At 42.0% G+C, this 21,320-nt stretch overlaps 1 protein-coding gene across 1 annotated transcript in view; it reads left to right on the top strand.

The window, feature by feature from the left end:
• The window catches only part of AGPS (alkylglycerone phosphate synthase), a 205,768-nt gene that overhangs the window by 133,181 nt on the left and 51,267 nt on the right, over positions 1-21,320 (top strand). The window contains exons 13-14 of the mRNA XM_073646879.1: positions 3,877-3,953; positions 11,927-12,039. Coding sequence (XP_073502980.1) covers positions 3,877-3,953; positions 11,927-12,039 — 190 coding nt within the window. The remainder of the gene's footprint in view (positions 1-3,876; positions 3,954-11,926; positions 12,040-21,320) is intronic.

The following is a 21,320-nucleotide window of genomic DNA, read 5'->3' as shown; positions in this document are numbered from 1 at the left end:
CTTAAAAATGTGGGGTTAGTATTAATTGGATTGTCTGAGGTAGTGCATTCCAGAAAACTGGCGCAGCACAAGAAAAGTCTTTTAGACGGAAGTAAGGTTTGGATTACATAGTGTTCGTCTTAGATCAGTTGCAGAATGGAAAGCAAGAGAAGGGTGATAGACAGAGATGAGGGAGGAGGTGTAGGGTGATGCAGAACTGTGGAGAGCTTTGTGAGTGAGAGAGAAACGTTTATATTATACTCTGAAGCAGATTGGTAACCAGTGTAATGACTGGCACAAGGTGGAGGCATCGGTGTAGTGGCTGGACAGAAATGCTAACCTTGCTGCCGCTTTCAGGATGGGTAGAGTGGGGAGAGAAATTAATGCACTCACCTCAGGTGGTTGCGCATAGCATGCACAACACTGGCAGCGAACGTTGGAAGCTGACAGTCCGAAAGCGTTGCAGCACCTTCCACCTGCCCCTGGCATCAAGCACAGGAGCCATATCAGAAAATGATAGGTTAGAGAGGAGAAAGGTTAGTAAGAGGGAGACGGAGAGAGTTGCAGTAGTCCAGACGATAATGAATAAGAACGACAGTATAGGTTATTGCAGTTTCAAAGGTGAGAAAAGGTTGGATTTTGGAGATGGGATTTTAAGATGCAGGTGACAAGAGTGGGTGAGTGATTGGATAGAGGGAATAAAGGAAAGTTCTGTGTCAAAAATCACCCTAAGGCCGGTTTCACACGTCCAGATATTTCCGGTACCGGAGATATCAGTGTCCGTGTGCACCTGTGTGTCAGGTGAGTGTAAAGATTTTTTATTTTATTTTTATGTTTACACCAGGACACAGCGGGAGCAGACTACTACTCCCAACATTGTCCCCTGCTGGTGCTGATCGCAGCGCAAGAGGGGGAAAATGATGAGGGCAGCGTTCAGCACCAGGCGCTTGGGAACAGCGCTAACTGCACCGCTGATTCCTAAGTGCTGGTACGTGTCACATTGATGACACATGGATGTCATCAGTGTGCATGTGTGTGGGACATTTTGCAGCCTGTGCTGCGTGAAAAAAACAGACATGTCAACGTGTTTTGCCCACGGACACACGGTCTGTGGAAACACACTGACATGTGCGCAGACCCATTCATTTGAATGGGTCTACGTGTGTGAGTGTCTCCGGTACGTGTGGAAACTGTGACCAGACTTACTGGAGATACTGACGTGTGAAAGAGCCCTAAGACAGTGAGCGTGGTGCTTGGGAGTTATGGTTGAACCACCCAAGGACATTGCAATATCTGGTTTAGGTAGGTTAGTAGAGGGAGGAAACAAAAGAAGTTGAGTTTTTGTAGAGATTCAGGAGCAGCATAACCTAGAAAAAGAGACCCTGATTCCAGCGATGCAACACTGAGTGTACTGGGTGCCGCAGTTGTGACAGAATCAGAGTTTTTAGATGCATCATGAAGCAGAGCTCCGAAAGCTGCCCCTGCCCTTACCACAACTTTCTGTGTACATTGTATATTGACAATAAGCTGCTAGTCAGTGCTGGGGGTGTGGTTGGACTAGGAGGCACGTGAGATGTAGTCCTGTCGTGTTAATCTCCTTCAGATAAAACCTGAATGGTATGGAAAAAGCACACAGCCTAGTAAGTGACACATTGCTGATAAAACACTGATTGTATTGAAACTGTAAAATACAACGCAGTAAGTGACATATCGCTGGAATCAGTATCTCAGCCCCTAACTCATGCTACTCTCTGAAAAACGCTGACAGATTCCCTTTAATAACTATCTTTAACTATGGCCAACATATTCTGCAGAACTTCACAAATGAACAAGTAACAAGAAAAGACGAGCGATAGAAAAAATGGGGTTGAAAGCCACATATGCTTGTGACTGCTGAAGGAAGGACACGAGCAGCACTTTTATGGGGATAGCTTCCGGTGGGATGAGGTCCTGTATAAGAGTCACCTATCCCTGCAGCCATTCTGTTGCCAGTCCTAGCAAAGACCGCCAGATCAGCGGTTATTAGAAGGAGTAAATAACACTTTTTTTTTTAGTTTATAAAGAACCCTTTACTATGCAAAAATTCTAGAATTGTGCATGTAGTTGGAGGGTCACCATTTGTGTGGATCAGTAGTTAATCACTGGTTTCGCCAGTGTTTCGCCAACCAGTCTCTTACACTTACTAATGAAGAAATCACTATTTCTGTTCCTTTTCTTAATGTAAACCATAAAACTGATAAAAAATTATCTTTTTTTTTAGATAGATCTGTTATAAAGTTCTGGAATGGTATTCTAAATAAATTCCTATCCCTTGTTAGAATTAGTTTATTTTTAACCCTGTATCTTCCTGTTATCATGCCTTTGTGACATGGGGGAGTGGATATTGGAGGTTGATCTGCAGTCAGGCCTGAATATATACATATTGCGTCTAGTTAGAATACATTCCCATTGACTGCATTCACACTTGGGACATAAGTAGAAATTCGGGGGCCAAACCTATTCCGCTTATATTTAGTGGATGATTACAGCAAATAAAGATTGTTTAAAGCCGGAATCTCCCTTGAAAAAATGACTTGGGGCATGCTTTGCCATTAAAAAACCCATCATGGCGGGAGCACAATGGGCGTAACCATGGACCCGTACCCCATCCAACCGCTTAGATGCCAGGGTTGCTGTTCACCATGACGTCTAAGGGGTTACACTGCCGTGATCAGAGTTGGCTTGCAAAATCCTTTTGACTTCTGTAGTACATGTACAGTAGAAGTCGGGAGAAAAGGCCATTTGCTCACTGCTCCATACTGGTTGTCTTGGCCCCCGATTCACACACTCCATACAGATAGACCTCCCCAGTCACCTAATGAAGACCACAAGAGTCCTTTTATCCCTGATAGGGCTGGTATACCTTGATGTGCCTTGTGAAGTAAAGCCAGTATCGGGCTTGGGTGCCCAGGGCCCACCAGTAACCAACTCCAGGTCCCCACTTTTCAGCTACATACAAGTGAGACCTTATCCTCAATCACAAATTTATATAGTAATGAACGGGTTAGATTGTTAAATGAATAAGATCTTTGTGCATAGTGATTCAAGTATATTGTGTCAAGTACTGCTCATATATGAGGATGGTGGCCCACCGGAGGATTCTCCTGTTTGCCTGTGGGCCAGTCCAAGCCTGAGTAAAGCAATCTGCTGCTCTGCTCAACATAGAGGCATCCTGCAAAAAAAAACCCAGCATATAATGTGTAGTATGGGTTACTTACACATGGGAGCCTATGGATGACCTATGCCAGTCTATGGCTATATTGTGGCAAGCATTAGGGACATTCACCAAACGTCGGAGTAGACCCTAAACTAGAAATAATTTATCTCATTTTAGCACGATGTCCAATATTCAGCCTAAATTAGATATAATCATGTATGGTATACATACACTTGCTGCGACGTTAAGGTTTTTCTTATTCTACCCAAGCCTGGCGTGTCCTTATAAGACGTAGACACAATCTTTCGTATAAGGGCAAAGACGAGGAACCGCTGCCAAAGCCTCCTTTATCTCTGTTCACACGTCGCCTGCAGCTCGATGTAGGAGCTTCCCAGGCTTATAGGATATTCTATGTGGTATGAACGTCTGTGTTTTGTTTCCCACCAATTTGAGGTCTTAGTTGGCATGGCTTTAGCAAGAAGCGGCTTTTCCATTTAACCCTTCCATTGTCAGCCTGGCCAGGCTCCTACTTAAATGCAGCTCAGCCTGACAATGAAAGGGCTGGTACGCATTTACCCCCCTTCTATATTCTTCCCCAAAAATGAGTTGAACCTGTATTGCTTTCTCATTGAACATTCATCACAGCCGCTTACTCATTTATATTTGATTTATTTGTGCATGTATGTATTTTTATTTTACAGGGCATGCTCTTAAACCTCAGGTGGCCTCAATTTTTACTTCATTTTTGGATGGGTTAAAAAAATTCTACATCACAAAGGTACAGTTTTTTGTGTGTGTGTTTTAAAACTCTTTTTTTTTCTGTCATTACGCCAACCGGACGTTGCAAAAATGTCAGTAGCATGTACGTGGGACGCATACTGCTCTTAGCTTCTGGTGGTATTAAACTACCCGTGACTGAGCATTGAAATCAGAGCATTTATTATCCTGCTGAGCCCATAAAGGCTTCCTATTAAATGTAAAGACCGACATGTAGCATAATAATTGTACCAAAGGACTGTTCAGCGTGTATGCACCCAGCAGCAGCTCCCCGCAATCATTGCATGCCATGAGGCGGGTACCTCACATTGGTCCCTGGGTGGAAACGTGCACCGTATGCATCTATGACCCTTTATGTAACGCAGGATGAATTAGTGGGTTCTTTACTGTAGATCACTATCGGTCATATGGTATTTTGTAGCCTTGTTGCATGTCTCTTTTCAACCTTTCTTACCATGAGATCCACACCTTGCCCTGAGAATGGTCACAAGCCATATTCTAAAAGCCCCTTGTGTGCCCCTTTTGAATTGTATTATTCCCCAAATACCCCCTTGTGAATTAATAATGCCACATCTTATATAAAGTTATCGGGCCAAACGTGCCCCCTTATAAATTAATAATGCTTCATGTGCCCCCTTATAAATTAATAATGCTTCATGTGCCCCCTTATAAATTAATAATGCTTCATGTGCCCCCTTATAAATTAATAATGCTTCATGTGCCCCCTTATAAATTGGGAAAGGGGTTAAACCCTGAGAAAAGTGTTCCTTGGTTAATATATCTCAAAGATGGTCTGTACTTGGAAACCAAGAAATACGCCCAGCAGATCGGGTTGTGCTAGTTAGAGGCACAACACTGATGCCCGAGTAGCGTGTGTATATGTATATGTATGTGTGTGTATATATATATAGATAGATAGATATAGATACAGTTTGGACACACCTTCTCATTTAAAGATTTTTCTGTATTTTCATGACTATGAAAATTGTACATTCACACTGAAGGCATGAAAACTATGAATTAACACATGTGGAATTATATACTTAACAAAAAAGTGTGAAACAACTGAAAATATGTCTTATATTCTAGGTTCTTCAAAGTAGCCACCGTTTGCTTTGATGACTGCTTTGCACACTCTTGGCATTCTCTTGATGAGCTTCAAGAGGTAGTCACCGGAAATGGTTTTCACTTCACAGGTGTGCCCTGTCAGGTTTAATAAGTGTGATTTCTTGCCTTATAAATGGGGTTGGGACCATCAATTGTGTTGTGCAGAAGTCTGGTGGATACACAGCTGATAGTTCTTCTGAATAGACTGTTAGAATTTGTATTATGGCAAGAAAAAAACAGCTAAGTAAAGAAAAACGAGTGGCCATCATTACTTTAAGAAATTAAGGTCAGTCAGTCCCAAAAATTGGGCAAACTTTGAAAGTGTCCCCAAGTGCAGTAGCAAAAACCATCAAGCGCTACAAAGAAACTGGCTCACATGAGGACCGCCCCAGGAAAGGAAGACCAAGAGTCACCTCTGCTTCTGAGGATAAGTTTATCAGAGTCACCAGCCTCAGAAATCGCAGGTTAACAGCAGCTCAGATTAGAGATCAGGTCAATGCCACACAGAGTTCTAGGAGCAGACGCATCTCTTCAACAACTGTTAAGAGGAGACTTTGTGCAGCAGGCCTTCATGGTAAAATAGCTGCTAGGAAACCACTGCTAAGGACAGGCAACAAGCAGAAGAGACTTGTTTGGGCTAAAGAACACAAGGAATGGACATTAGACCTGTGGAAATCTGTGCTTTGGTCTGATGAGTTCAAATTTGAGATCTTTGGTTCCAACCACCGTGTCTTTATGCGACGCAGAGAAGGTGAACGGATGGACTCTACATGCCTGGTTCCCACCGTGAAGCATGGAGGAGGAGGTGTGATGGTGTGGGGGTGCTTTGCTGGTGACACTGTTGGGGATTTATTCAAAACTGAAGGCATTCTGAACTAGCATGGCTACCACAGCATCTTGCAGCGGCATGCTATTCCATCCGGTTTGCGTTTTAGTTGGACCATCTTTTATTTTTCAACAGGACAATGTCCCCAAACACACCTCCAGGCTGTGTAAGGGCTATTTGACCAAGAGGGAGAGTGATGGGGTGCTACGCCAGATGACCTGACCTCCACAGTGACCAGACCTGAACCCAATCGAGATGGTTTGGGGTGAGCTGGACCGCAGAGTGAAGGCAAAAGGGCCAACAAGTGCTAAGCATCTCTGGGAACGCCTTCAAGATTGTTGGAAGACCATTTCCGGTGACTACCTCTTGAAGCTCCTCAAGAGAATGCCAAGAGTGTGCAAAGCAGTCATCAAAGCAAAAGGTGGCTACTTTGAAGAACCTAGAATATAAGACATATTTTCAGTTGTTTCACACTTTTTTGTTTAAGTATATAATTCCACATGTGTTAATTCATAGTTTTGATGCCTTCAGTGTGAATGTACAATTTTCATAGTCATGAAAATACAGATAAATCTTTAAATGAGAAGATGTGTCCAAACTTTTGGTCTGTACTGTATATATACACACACACACACACACACACACACACACACACACACACACACACACACACACACACACACACACACACACACATATACATATATATATATATATATATATATATATATATATATATATATATATATATATATATATCACAAATAATAGAATGTAGTAAGGCTGCATTTTCCCCATTACGAAGTAATAATGCTGGATGTGCCCTGGAGTATCAGCACTCAGGGGGGCATTATTACTTTAAGGTGCCATATGTGCCACCTTAAAGTAATAATGCCCCCCTTAGTGCACCATAACAAGTAATCATGCCCACTAAGTACCCCCTCCTCCAGAAATTGCAATGCCCCTTTAGACACCTATACAGAGTAGCATTTGCCTGCGCAGACAGCTGCCAGTCCTACATCATGCTTTAGGGAATTAATTGTGTGACCCTCAGCAGGCTTGTCTCTGCACTACCTACAGGGGGGAAAAAGCACGGAAATTTGTGTTGACCAATTTAACCTGCTAAACCACAGGTCATCTGCTAAATTATTGCTAAATGGGTCATCTGAAATTAGTAAAAAAGGATCTTTTGGGGCTTAGTGGGGCTAAAACTGCAGCACCAGACACCGTCCATAGATGAGGATCGCCCTAGTTACTAGTACTGGGGAAAATAGTTATTTTTTGGGGATTGCAGATAACTCCTTTAAGGTTAATACTTTAGGCCAACTCCAGGTGCATTGCCACGCCCCCATTGCACTCCCAGGCTAATTTGCATGTGGCTTCAAAGCTTGATTTCTCAGCACTGATATTTGGATTCACTTAAAGACGGGTATAGTTTTTTATTGGTTTGTTACTGCCATACTACTAGATTCAATAGTAATATCTTCCTGACCCTTTCCTTTTAAGTTAAATTACAGTCATTGACATAAAATCAGAAAGTTATATGAAGGTGGAAAAAAATCTGCATATATATTTTAGTTTTTGTGAAACCCAATCGCTCTTTCATGGTATTGCATTTGGACCCATTGGGCAGGACTGCAATATCAGACCCACACTCCTTTTTTGTAGTTTTTCAGGTCACCATCTTCACCGATATGTTCTATACTCAAGTGTTGAAGAATTTTTCAAAATCCAAGCCTCGGTGCTGGGGACCATTATCCACTTTTTACCTTCAGGTTCTGGGTCTGTGAACCCTCTCCTCATTATAGTGAATAATCCAGAGTCCCCTCCATCCCATACTGAAGTCACCTATGCATACAGTGTATCTGAAGGACACTCGAAAGCTAAGCTGGATACAGGCATGAGATAGTCAAAGGTAAAAACATGTTGGCCGACAGCTGTTTCTCCTGACTCCACCTCTAAGGTGCACACTTGCCGGATCAAAAATGTCTTTATTTTTAAATTGTCAGAAGGAAATCGGGGTCAACATGCCAATCCTGAGGATAGGCCAAAACTTATTCTATACTGGAAGCTTCAAACTTTTGTTTGAACTCCCTTTGATTTTGAGTATGGGCCTCTGCAGAGCTCCTTCTGAGTGTAGCTCATGGAGCATGTGCACCTCTGCTCCGTTCAGCCTCTATTCGACGGCTAGCTCTCCGCTTTTTCTGGTAATCCCATAGAGAATGAATGGAGTCGAGGTCCACATGCTCAAACTCCGCTCATTCAGACAAGTCTCAATGTCTGAGTAGGTGAGGATCCTACAATGATGAAAAAAAACATCTTCTATAGCATGGAGATAACTTGTATCCTTTAACACAGGGTTCCCCAACTCCAGTCCTCAAGGCCCACCAACAGGTCATGTTTTCAGGATTTCCTTAGTATTGCACAGGTGATAATTGCATCACCTGGATAGTCAATAATTCCATCACCTGTGCAATACTAAGGAAATCCTGAAAACATGACCTGTTGGTGGGCCTTGAGGACTGGAGTTGGGGAACCCTGCTTTAACACATACTGCAGCAGTTTTATCCTCCCCCCACCCAAAAAAAAATTAAAATGAATTTGTATCAGAGAAATTCTGTTCTTGTTTATAATAATAACCGGTAGTCCCAAATGTAGCGTCCATTGTTTGTGAAATTCTCGAATGTCCTTAATTATCCAGTAGGGACCACTCTACAATTGGAAAAAGTGGATCATAAAAAATTTTAATGGACGCAATTTAATTTTTTTTTTTTAAAGAGGTTGTCCACTACTTTTACACTGATGGCCTATCCTTAGAATAGGTCATCAATATCTGATCGCCTGGGGTCCGACACCTGGCACCCCCGCCGATAAGCTGTTATCGGTGTCACCGCCGGCTGGAAATTCTCACTTGCGGAGCTGGCCTTCTACTTCTAGTGGCCGCCGCAGGGTACTACACATCTGCCTCCTATTCAAATCAATAGGAGGCTTATGTACAGTACCATGCAGCAGCCACTACAAGTAGACGGCTAGCTCCGCAAGTGAGTACCGGCGGCCACCGACACCAATAACAACTGATCGTCGGGTGTGCCGTTTGTCAGACCTCAGCCGATCAGACATTGATGACCCATCCTAAGGATACGCCTTCAGTGTAAAAGTAGTGGACCACCTCTTTATGTATGGAAAGAAATTTTTTCCTACTAATGTGTTTAAATTATTTAAATGCAGAAATGTGTTTCTGCTCTTATTTAATTAAAGCCCCGCGCTGTTCCACTTTATGGTTTTATGCCGCCATTGGTAGAAAGTACATCTAAAACCATCAGTCCTGGGAGATGCCACGCATGTTTTTATACCTTTTTTTGGGCAGACAATGTAGAACCACTCGGCGGTGATCAGATTCTTCCAGGGTTTTACATGACCTGACTAAATGTATAAATGCTAAGCACAGCTGTGTCTTGAGATGAACCCGACCCCTGCACGTTCCTACAGGACGAGGCTATTGTGTTGACCACAGCAATATTGCGCATCAATTCCCTAGATGTCATTGAGTATTAGGTTGCTAGAGAAGTGGTAATTTTACAGAATTTCAATTAACGGGATCTACCAGGAGATCGGGCCACCGTTCAGAGGGTACAAGAACAAACTTATTAAAGGGGATCGTATACAAAGACACAGCTTATTACATTTTCCAGCATATATTCTGTTTCAGTTCCTCATGGTTTTCAGATCTTGCTGTCATTTAAGAGGATGTCCCATAAATAGCCAATATATTACCTTTCCACATGTCTGACTTCTAGGATCCCACTTATCCCAACATGGATCCCTGTGTGAATGTAGCGGTAGGGAGCATGTGTGATCACTGCTCCATTCATCCTCTATAGTCCTGGCGTTTGCACGTGCTCACTACCGCTACATTATCGCAGGGATATTCTCTCCCCTGTGCTTGGGATTGGTGACAGTCTCAGCAGTTGGACTCTCAGTAATCATACATTTATCTGTCCTGTGAATACTCCTTTTAACAGGTATTTTCATCATTTACTTTGTGGATAAAGTTATGTCCATTTAATTTTACAAAAAATAAAAAATAAAAACTTCTCCTAACAAAGTGTGAACAGGTGTATATACATATCAAAAAGTGCAGCTGCCATTGTATACCTGAAGATGTATGCAAACATTGAATATCTGAAATAGAAACTGCATTACTGCTATAGAATATGCTTGTAAAATTGATGTGCTTGGTGCACAAATAGGTCAATTCGTGTGTGCCCACCAGCCATTACAAGGTGACTTTCTTTGATGAGACCCAAACCTTTTCTTTGGTCTATTTCACATATTCAGTGCTTGCGTTTCTCGGTGGACACAGTTTGCCGACACGCTTTTTGGTATGTGTAATCGTGTAATGGACACACAGATGCAACAGATTATGGTTATGAAAACCTATATAATAACTAGGACTAATAGCCAAAATGTATATTAAAAGTATATTTTATTGGTACGAAGGCCGTCAGGATTCTCTGGTATTGTCGGTGAGAGTGGGTGCTCACCTTATCACAAGGATGCAATTTGTAAACTTCCGGTCACAGTCCAACAAGACGTGAACGGCTTCTTTCAGGACAAATTAATTGAGAGAAGCTGAGCATGTCTAGTTTGCACGTGACTGCAGGTATGCAATGCAAATTACATACTTGTGGTCATGTGTTCGCCCTCTTTCACTGGCAATACCAGTGAATCCTGACTGCATGTGTACTGCGCACTGTCCGTGACTGCAGACTTCTGAATCCTGTAAGAGCGGACAACTCCTTTTAACAATGTTTGTCCTACTGGAGAGGGGAGAGACTCCTGCTGCAGTTAGTAACCTGCTAATATCGGTGGGCTCAGCAGACAGTCTACTATGTACAGGGGCCCTCCTGACTTTCTTATGACATATGAGGGGATAAGGATCCGGCATGTCCAAATTCGGACTGCCGATCCTTTTGTTCTCCGTGAGATAGACCGCCGCCAGAATGGGAAGGCATCTATTTATTGAATGTGGCCCCTAAGCATAGGACAATGAGGAGGAGAAGAAGGGGATATATTTAGGGGAATGTTTTTATTTTTCAGTTATAACTAATGAGACAAAATATCATCATAGGGGAGAAGGGGTGAGGGTGATGTGTTGGGATTTTTTTGTGTGTGTTTTCGATGTTTAGTGTTCTTTGATGTTGATAAATCATTTAGAAATCACATGATCAAAAACCATTAGTAAAGGACCGTGAGGGGATCCCTAAATTATATGGGTGTACAGAAAGATATATAGGCTACAAAGTAGATCTGAAATTTAGCCAATGGTTTTTACCTTCTAAAGGGAATCTGTCATCAGATTTGTGCTACCTAAGCTGAGAGCAAATTGTAGATACAGAGACCCTGATTCCAGCGATGTCGCTTACTGGGCTGCTTGCTGTAGTTTTGATAATCTCCTGATGATAAAACAGTGAATTTATCACTAGAAGACTAGTAAACCTGCTACCATGTAGTCCTCTGTATTAATGAGCTCTGTGTAACCCTGCCCTCACCACTGATTGGCAGCTTTCTGCCTATGCACAGTGTATACAAAGCAACCAATCAGTGGTCTGGGTGGGGTTATGCACAGCTCAGCATTCAGAGACCTGGTAGATGTGCAGATGGAAAATACTGCTTTTTAACAAACCTGCATTGATACATTGGTTGAATGAGGGTCTCTTTCCCCTACATCATGCTGCTCTCAGAGAGGGCACCAAAACCCTGGTGACAGATTCTTTTTAAAATGATCTTTACAGATGCTAGCCAAATCCTTCTAGTAATTATGATGGGAGTTTGGTGTTTTTGACCACATGAATAGCTGTGCTTTATATCTGAATTGTGCTAAATTCTCAATGAACATCATTATTTTCTCCTGCAAACCCCTTTCTCCAAGTGCCATTGCCATTTCTTGTAGGTAAATTCTAAGACCAGATTAGGGTTTCATTCATCATATGTTTTTAAAAATCACATAAAACCTTAAATTCTGCTGCTTTGTTTTACAGTTTAAAGGATTTGATCCAAATCATCTTTGTGTCGCCACGTTATTGTTTGAAGGTGATCGCGAGAAGGTCCTGCAGCACGAGAAACAAGTGTATGACATCGCTGCAAAGTTTGGGTGTGTACCCAGGGCTGCTTTGATTCCTCATTTATGTACCTCTAGCTTTTTGAATGTGTTTTTTTTCCTCTTTTACAGTAAAAGAAAAGACACCACAATAGATAAGCTGCTGTAAAACACAACTCTATTGTAATTTTATGTATGTTTTTGACAAACTTAAAGGGGTCACCCCACTGGCTCACACCTCTTAATCCAACATTTACACTGGCATATCTTAGGCTGCGTGCCCACTATGCGTTTTTCAAGCGTTTTTGCCGCGGAATTTCCGCAGTGAAAACGCTTAAAAAACACTTGGTAATATGTGCCCCATGGTCCCCAATGATAATTTGCATGTGCTGTGCACATGCTGCGGAAATTTCCTTTGCGGATTATCATTGCGGAAAACTCTGCAGCAGGTCCATTAATTTTGCGGACATGCAGCGTAATTGCTGCCATAGACTTGCATTGAATCGCTTAATATCCGCATGACATGACTACATGTGCACATGCAGATATTAAGCGATTCAATGTGTGAATGGTACCCAGGTCTGGAGAAGAGGAGACTCTCCTCCAGACCCGGGTACCATAGTACCTGTTAAAAAAGAATTTAAAATAAAAAATATGCATTATACTCCCCTTCTGATGGCCTGCGGTCTCCTGTATGATGCGTCCTGTGACCTGTCACATGACTAAATGACGTCATGGAAGGTCCTTTTACACCACCGTGAGCCGTACAAGAGACCGGACGCACCGGAGAGAAGACCGCGGGCCATCAGAAGGTGAGTATAATGTTTTTTTTTACCATTTTTATTCTTTTTTTTTTTTAACTATTAACTTGGTCACACTATATAAATCCATGCCGGTTGCATGGATTTATATAGTGTGACCAAGTTGTCAAGCACTTTCCAAGTGATACTAAAATCGCTTGGAAATCGCTTGTCAACCCAAATGCGGAAATCCATGTGAAGAATGCTTCACTTCCGCTTGTCCCTGGCAGGAAAACGCATGTACAATCCGCACGTACAATCCGCATGCGTTTTTCCTGGCAGGGAGATGCAGAAAAAATCGTGGGCACATAGCCTTACTCTGGCGGAACCTTTATCAAGATTGACCTATAAAACAGCAGTCCTGATGAATCTATGCCCATGTTTGCAATGCATTAGAGCATACATGTCAAACTCTGGCCTGTGGGCCAAATCTGGCCCGCAGGGTGGTTATATTTGACCCGTGACACCAGAACAGCCACCCCTCTATAGAGGACTACTTGGTGCCATTATACTGTATGGAGGGCTATGTGGGGCTCATTATTCTGTATGAAGGACTGTGTGGGGCCCATTATACTGTATGGAGGACTATGTAAGGCCCATTATTCTGTATGGAGGACTATATGGGGCCATTATACTGTATGGAGGACTATGTGGGGCCATTATACTGTATGGAGGGCTATGTGGGGCTCATTATACTGTATGGAGGACTATGTGGGGGCTATTATTCTGTATGGAGGACTATGTGGGGCCATTATTCTGTATGGAGGACTATGTGGGGCCCATTATTCTGTATGGAGGACTATGTGGGGTCCATTATACTGTATGGAGGACTATGTAAGGCCCATTATTCTGTATGGAGGACTATGTGGGGCCCATTATACTGTATGGAGGACTATGTGGGGCTCATTATACTGTATGGAGGACTATGTGGGGGCTATTATTCTGTATGGAGGACTATGTGGGGCCATTATTCTGTATGGAGGACTATGTGGGGCCCATTATTCTGTATGGAGGACTATGTGGGGTCCATTATTCTGTATGAAGGACTATGTGGGGCTCATTATACTGTATGGAGGACTATGTGGGGCTCATTATACTGTATGGAGGACTATGTTGGGCCCATTATACTGTATGGAGGACTATGTGGGGCCATTATTCTGTATGGAGGACTATGTGGGGCCATTATTCTGTATGGAGGACTATGTGGGGCCATTATTCTGTATGGAACACTATGTGGGGCCCATTATACTGTGTGGAGGACTATGTGGGGCCTATTATACTGTATTGAGGACTATGTGGGGCCCATTATACTGTATACTAGTTGGCCCCTTGACTTTGTCCAAGTTTTTAGTTTTGGCCCTCTGTGTGTTTGAGTTTGACATCCCTGCATTAGATAGATACTATTATTATATTTGCTTCCACTTTTAAAGTTGAACAGTTATAATAAAATGTTCTTGCTAATTATACCCAGTGTTATAGCTAAAGAAGCACTCCTCCTCCTCCTCCCATCAAAGTTTTATCCTCTTATTATATTGCAGTCATCATATTATATAGCACTGTGCACTTACAATTGTTCATTTTACCTTTCTACCCAGCTAAGGCTATGCTCACACATTGCGTTTTTGCTGTGTTTTTTTTCTGCAGGCAAAACTTCTTCCTTGGCGGTAAAGAAGCTGCTTGCAAAAAGCAGGTTTTGTTGTGTTTTTTTGGTTGCATTTTTTTTTATTCTGTTTTTTGGGTGCTTTTATGTCAGCTACATTTGTTTCTTGTGCATGCTGATAGTTTAGTGCCTCAAAAATAAACATAATGCAACTTCCTGAATCTTCCGCACCAAAAATGCTGCAAAACCTAATACCTGCGTTTTTTGCTGCGTTTTCGCACTTACTCGTTTCTTTCTATTGGTGAAAAAACACTGAAAGAAGTGACATGCTGCAGTTGGCAAAAACGCAGCAGTTTTCCAAATCTGTCAGGAAAAAAAAAGCAATGTGTGCATGAGATTTCTGAAATCTCATAGCTTTTGCTTGTAATGCAGGTTAAATTTGCATGAAAACACAGCAAAAACGCAATGTGTGAACATAGCCTAATTCTTCTCTTTCACATTTGGTCTATGACATCACGTGATTAAAAACGGACTAGCTGAATCCTTTTAAGCTCTATATAGAAACGGAAAGTCTCTTTTTCCCTGCATGAGTCATGAGTCACTGCAAAAGTCCCTGGCAGCTGACCGTGTAAATCGGCAGCACTTCCTCACCAGTGCATCTATCCACATTAGCTGCTGCAGAACCTCTAAAAGTGTCCAGAATCTATCACCAAGAAACTCCCTCATTCTTTCCTAAAAGGACCTCGGCGTCCGAGTTAGGTATTGTTGTTTTGCCTGTTGTTCACACCACATGCTGGGACGAGCTCGTGACATCGCGACTCTGACAGATGCCAGTGGCATCCGTAAGCCAAAAACTTTAGTTTAAGGTATAAGTTTTCACTGCATTGCGCAGGGTGGAAAAACGACTATTTTTTTTTGCGGTACAGTATAAGCTATGCTGGTGAAATAGACGTGTTTGTTTTTAAGTATATTTTTTTGGCCTCCATCTGGCAATACATACTCTGACGGGGAAGGCCGAAACACTTCTAAAGGCCAATTGTACCAGGTTGAAGGCTGCACTTCAGGACTGGGAGCAGCTACTGTCGGTAGTGATAATGATAGAGATAATGAATGGGAGCGCTTTATATCTATATGGAGGGCAGTATGGTGGCTCAGTGGTTAGCACTGCAGCCTTGCTGCTCTGGAGTCCTGGGTTCAAATCCCACCATCTGTGAGGAGTTTGTATGTTCTCCCTGTGTTTGTGTGGGTTTCCTCCGGGTTCTCCGGTTTCCTCCCACACTCCAAAGACATACTGATTGGGAATGTAGATTGTGAACCCCAATGGGGACCGTGCCGATAATGTCTGTAGAGCGCTGCAGAAGTAATGGCGCTATATAAGTAAGTAAAAGAAAAAAATAAATATGGGTCAGTCAGACTTCAAAACGTAGTGTAGACAACAAATGAAATTAAACCCCACATGGCTTATACCTATGGTTTGGAAGGCTATTAATGTCAAAAAGGGCATTTAAAATGGATCTTTTAAAACTACAAAGAACCTAACATAATCTGTAAAAGAGGAATCAAATCGGCTAAAATTGAAAATGAATGGCATGCAGCGAAGGGAAGACAAATCCCAAGAAATTCCTTAAAGGGAATCTGTTATGTCCTGTCTACTATGTACTGTACTTTATACTCATGATATTAGCGCCAATTTTAATGAAAAAAGCGTGTTAGTGATGCACATTGCATCACTAACAACGCAATGGGGACAGTTTACATAGTAGACAGGACATGACAGGTTCCCTTTAAATCTATAAATGCAAAAAAAAAAATCTCCTAAATAATGGTAATGGGGGTTGGTCACTAGGAGAAAGAAAAGGCAGAATTACCAGTAACATTATAAGTGACAGCTAGCACGGTTTTACTAAGGACAGAAGTTGTTAAACTAACCTGATTTAGTTTTTATGAAGATGTGAGTGGGGACCTGACACAATAGTAAGGCTATGTTCACACATGTTGGGATTTTCAAAGTTTTTTGCTGCAGATTTTTATGCAAATTTTCAGCTGCTTTTTGCAGTACCAGCAAAGTCTATGAGAAACCAGAATTCTCTGTTCACACATCATGTTTTTTTTGTTGTTGGGTTTTTGGAAAATAGAGCATGTCACTTATTTCAGCTTATTTTCACCCATAGGAAGTCATGGGTGGTGAAAAAACGCACCAAAATTTGCATCAGTGTTTTTTCAGTGTTTTTGATGTTTTTTCACAGAACTTTTATGTGCATGCATAAATAGAGACAGAAGGACAGTGAAAAAAATGCTCAAAAAATGCAGCAAAACCTGCATTTTTGACGCAGCTGATTTCCTGCCAGAGATTGCTGCAGATTTGTGACGCTGAAAAACCCAACATGTGTGAACATAGTCTAACTTTGGATATTGTGTTTTTGGACTTTGCGAAGGCGTTTGACACTGTCCAACATTAACCCATGATGGGTAAATTGGGGTCTGTAGGATAAGAAAGTAAAGTAATAATTGGAATTGGATCGGAAACTGTCACAAATATCGCACCCATAGAGATGTGGTGAATGAGTCTCTGGTTATAAGAGGTGACCCCAGGGTTCAGTGTGGGGTCCACACTTATTTATCAATGTTTTAGAAGACAGGATTAACGTGATTTTTTTATTTTTGCAGATGACACCAATCTATGTAGTATAGCACAGTCTATGGAGGATGTTCATAAGTTAAAGGCTAAGATAAGTTGCACAAAATGAGTGTTTGGGCTGATGAGGTTCAATGCGGAGAACTGTAAGGTTATGCACCTGGGCACTAATAAACTGCAGGCATCATATGCTCTAGGGCAGGGATGTCCAACTCCAATACAGAGGACCAAAATAAAAAACTTGGACATAGTCGTGGGCCAACCTTGATATCTAACAAAAAAATGTCTACAATTGAGGATGTTTTTTTCTTATCAAATATCACGATGAACCTTTTCATATGGAAACAAGCTTAAAGGGTTTGTCCCATGTACAAAGTACATTTTAATTAATAGATCTTAGGAAAAAATTAAACACATCACAAATGTGGCATACTGGAATAATATAATATGTTATGTAAGAGCAGTAAAAAGCATATGGCCTAATGCCTAACTGAAATATGTAATGGCAAAGGATAAAAAAAACTTGAATTAATAAATAATACAGATAATAAAGTATGATGCTAACAAAAGTGCCCCCCAAACACCGTATGATACCCCCACAGTGAATTCCTCCACAGTACCCTCCACATGCACAGTATGATGACCCTACTGTACCCCCCCCCCAGCAAAGTATGGTGGCCTCAACACAGTATCATACCCCAAATGTGATCCCCACTCTGTATAATGGGCCCCACATAGTCCTCTATATAGTACAATGGACCCCACATAGTCCTCCATACAGAATAATGGCCCCACATAGTCCTTCATATAGAATAATGGCCCCACATAGTCCTCCATACAGAATAATGGCCCCACATAGTCCCCCATACAGTATAATGGGCCCCACATAGTCCTTCATATAGAATAATGGCCCCACATAGTCCCCCACACAGTATAATGGCCCCACATAGTCCTTCATATAGAATAATGGCCCCACATAGTCCTCCATACAGGATAATGGCCCCACATAGTCCTCCATACAGAATAATGGCCCCACATAGTCCTTCATATAGAATAATGGCCCCACATAGTCCTCCATACAGAATAATGGCCCTACATAGTCCTCCATACAGAATAATGGCCCCACATAGTCCTTCATATAGAATAATGGCCCCACATAGTCCTCCATACAGAATAATGGCCCCACATAGTCCTTCATACAGCATAATGGGGGAGGGGGTGGTGCTGGCGTCATGGGCCAACATTAATCACCCTGCGGGTCAGATTTAGCCCGCAGGTCTGAGTTTGATATGTGTGCTCCTGGGGGAGTAAACTAGGCAAGTCTCTTGTAGGGAAGGATCTGGGTGTAGATCATATACTAAATACCAGCATGCAATGTCAATCAGCGGCTTCTAAGGCCCGAAGTATATTGTGATGTATTAAAAGGGACATGGACCCGCAGAAGAGGGACGTAATACTACCATTTTACAAAACGTTAGTGCAACCTCATCTGGAATATGCTTTTCAGTTCTGGGCACTGGTTCATGGAAAGGAGCTATAAAAAGTGCAAAGTACGAGCCACAAAACTGATCAAGGCCATAGATGATTTTAATTATGAGGAAAGATTCAAAGAATTTGCTCTTGAGAAGAGACGTCTAATGGTGGAGGGGGGACAAGATTAACTTGGACATAAATGGCCCGTACAAAAACTGTCAAAAGTTGTCTCATGTAAAACACCCTCAGAAGACATGTAGGCACTTATTTTACCTGGAGAAAGAAAGGTCCAATCTCGAGAGGAGACGAGCCATCTTCACCGTAAGAACTGTTAATCTGTGGAATCATCCACCTCGAGCAATTTTTTTCAAAAATGGTTAAGAGCCTTTTTTTCTTTACGTTTTATTATTCTTAAAAAAATAAATAAAAAAAAACTTGTATAAATGTTTAAAACCGTTCTCTGAATGTTTGATCCAATGGATCAACAATATGAATCAAAAGGAAAATATTACTTCTTCTGGGGTGGACTGGGTCACACATTGCGGTCGTTCGTCTGCCCCTTCCCAGCCCTCAGGTTGAACTATGATTTTCCAACCATATTAGCTGTGTATAACGTAGCTGCTGAAGAATCTCCTTTTTTTAAAGATTTTTTTTTATTTTTGGATTCTGCTTTCTTGGTCTTACACATAACATAAGACCATATATCCATATACTGAATGCAGGGATTGAATAGGCGTAAAGCAGGTATGTGTAGTAAACTCTTCTAATTTGGTGAAGAAGCTACCTACCAAGTATATAGTTACATGTAAAAAGATTTATGTACAGCGGAAACGGCATCAATCACCCGACTGTATTTCTTGCACAATCACCCGACGGTATTTCTCGCACAGTGCATTACCAAACTGAACTCCAGTAGCAAAGGAGAATGTGCCTTCAATAATGTATATAGGACTCCTATGGAGCCTTGTAATGACCTGCGTGTCGGAAGCAGCGGTACAGTTTGTATTAAGTGCTTTAAATCTGAGAATATGCATATTGCATGCTATTAAGCATTTTGACGCTCAGGGCATGATTTCTAGCCCATGCTTTGAAAATGTATTAAACGTACGTTCATTTGTCCTGTGTCACATACAGTGTTACAGGGGTGAGCGCTTTCACTCTCTTCTCGCTCTGCTGTATCGGGCTCGTGACACCATTGCTTCATTAATCAACACCATGAGATCAGAGGTAAAAGCATTCAGGGGAGACATTGCTTTGGGGCAAATTATTTCATTGGTCTGCTGTGACCTCCTGGTCTCCTCTGCCTGTGCGAGGATCTCTCCCAATATCATAAATATAGCTCCCCTTCCCCGCGGAGAGTACAGCTGAGGCTGGCAATGAGCGCTCGCTGCAACGCCTAATGAATATTAATTGTCAGGAGCGATGGTACAGTCCCCAATCAACAAGGTTACTGGGATTATGGATATGGAGGGAATATATATATATTTTTCCTGACATTTCTGCTTATATACCAATTTTATTTTTTCTTTTTGAGTACACACTGCATTTTATATGTAAAATATAATGATAATTGCATAATAATAATAATGCATAGTATTGTTGATAGTATTTTAGGATTTGGTTCTTTTCTTGCGCCAAAATATTCTGCTGCGCAGATAGTGATTTTTTACATATTTATATCAGGCCATGTCTCCAGTGGGACTTACACACAATTTACCTATTTAGAATGGGTGCTCACTATATACAGTACAGACCAAAAGTTTGGACACACCTTCTCATTTAAAGATATTTCTGTATTTTCATGACTTTGAAAATTGTACATTCACACTGAAGGCATCAAAACTATGAATTAACACATGTGGAATTATATACTTAACAAAAAAGTGTGAAACAACTGAAAATATGTCTTATATTCTATGTTCTTCAAAGTAGCCACCTTTTGCTTTGGTGACTGCTTTGCACACTCTTGGCATTCTCTTGATGAGCTTCAAGAGGTAGTCACCGGAAATGGTCTTCCAACAATCTTGAAGGAGTTCCCAGAGATGCTTAGCACTTGTTGGCCCTTTTGTCTTCACTCTGCTTTCCAGCTCACCCCAAACCATCTCGATTGGGTTCAGGTCTGGTGACTGTGGAGGTCAGGTCATCTGGCGTAGCACCCCATCACTCTCCTTCTTGGTCAAATAGCCCTTACACAGCCTGGAGGTGTGTTTGGGGTCATTGTCCTGTTGAAAAATAAATCATGGTCCAACTAAACGCAAACCGGATGGAATAGCATGCCGCTGCAAGATGCTGTGGTAGCCATGCTGGTTCAGTATGCCTTTAATTTTGAATAAATCCCCAACAGTGTCACCAGCAAAGCACCCCCACACCATCATACCTCCTCCTCCATGCTTCACGGTGGGAACCAGGTATGTAGAGTCCATCCATTCACCTTTTCTGCGTCGCACAAAGACACGGTGGTTGGAACCAAAGATCTCAAATTTGGACTCATCAGTACAATGCACAGATTTCCACTGGTCTAATGTCCATTCCTTGTGTTCTTTAGCCCAAACAAGTCTCTTCTGCTTGTTGCCTGCCCTTAGCAGTGGTTTCCTAGCAGCTATTTTACCATGAAGGCCTGCTGCACAAAGCCTCCTCTTAACAGTTGTTGTAGAGATGTGTCTGCTGCTAGAACTCTGTGTGGCATTGACCTGGTCTCTAATCTGAGCTGCTGTTAACCTGCGATTTCTGAGGCTGGTGACTCGGATAAACTTATCCTCAGAAGCAGAGGTGACTCTTGGTCTTCCTTTCCTGGGGCGGTCCTCATGTGAGCCAGTTTCTTTGTAGC

This window comes from Phyllobates terribilis, unplaced genomic scaffold, assembly GCF_046119375.1.
Source record: "Phyllobates terribilis strain yellow unplaced genomic scaffold, ASM4611937v1 Scaffold_9__5_contigs__length_417890890, whole genome shotgun sequence".
Classification (NCBI taxonomy): domain Eukaryota; kingdom Metazoa; phylum Chordata; class Amphibia; order Anura; family Dendrobatidae; genus Phyllobates; species Phyllobates terribilis.
The sequence above is the reverse complement of the archived record's forward strand: the minus strand, read 5'-3'. Positions and strand labels throughout refer to the sequence as shown.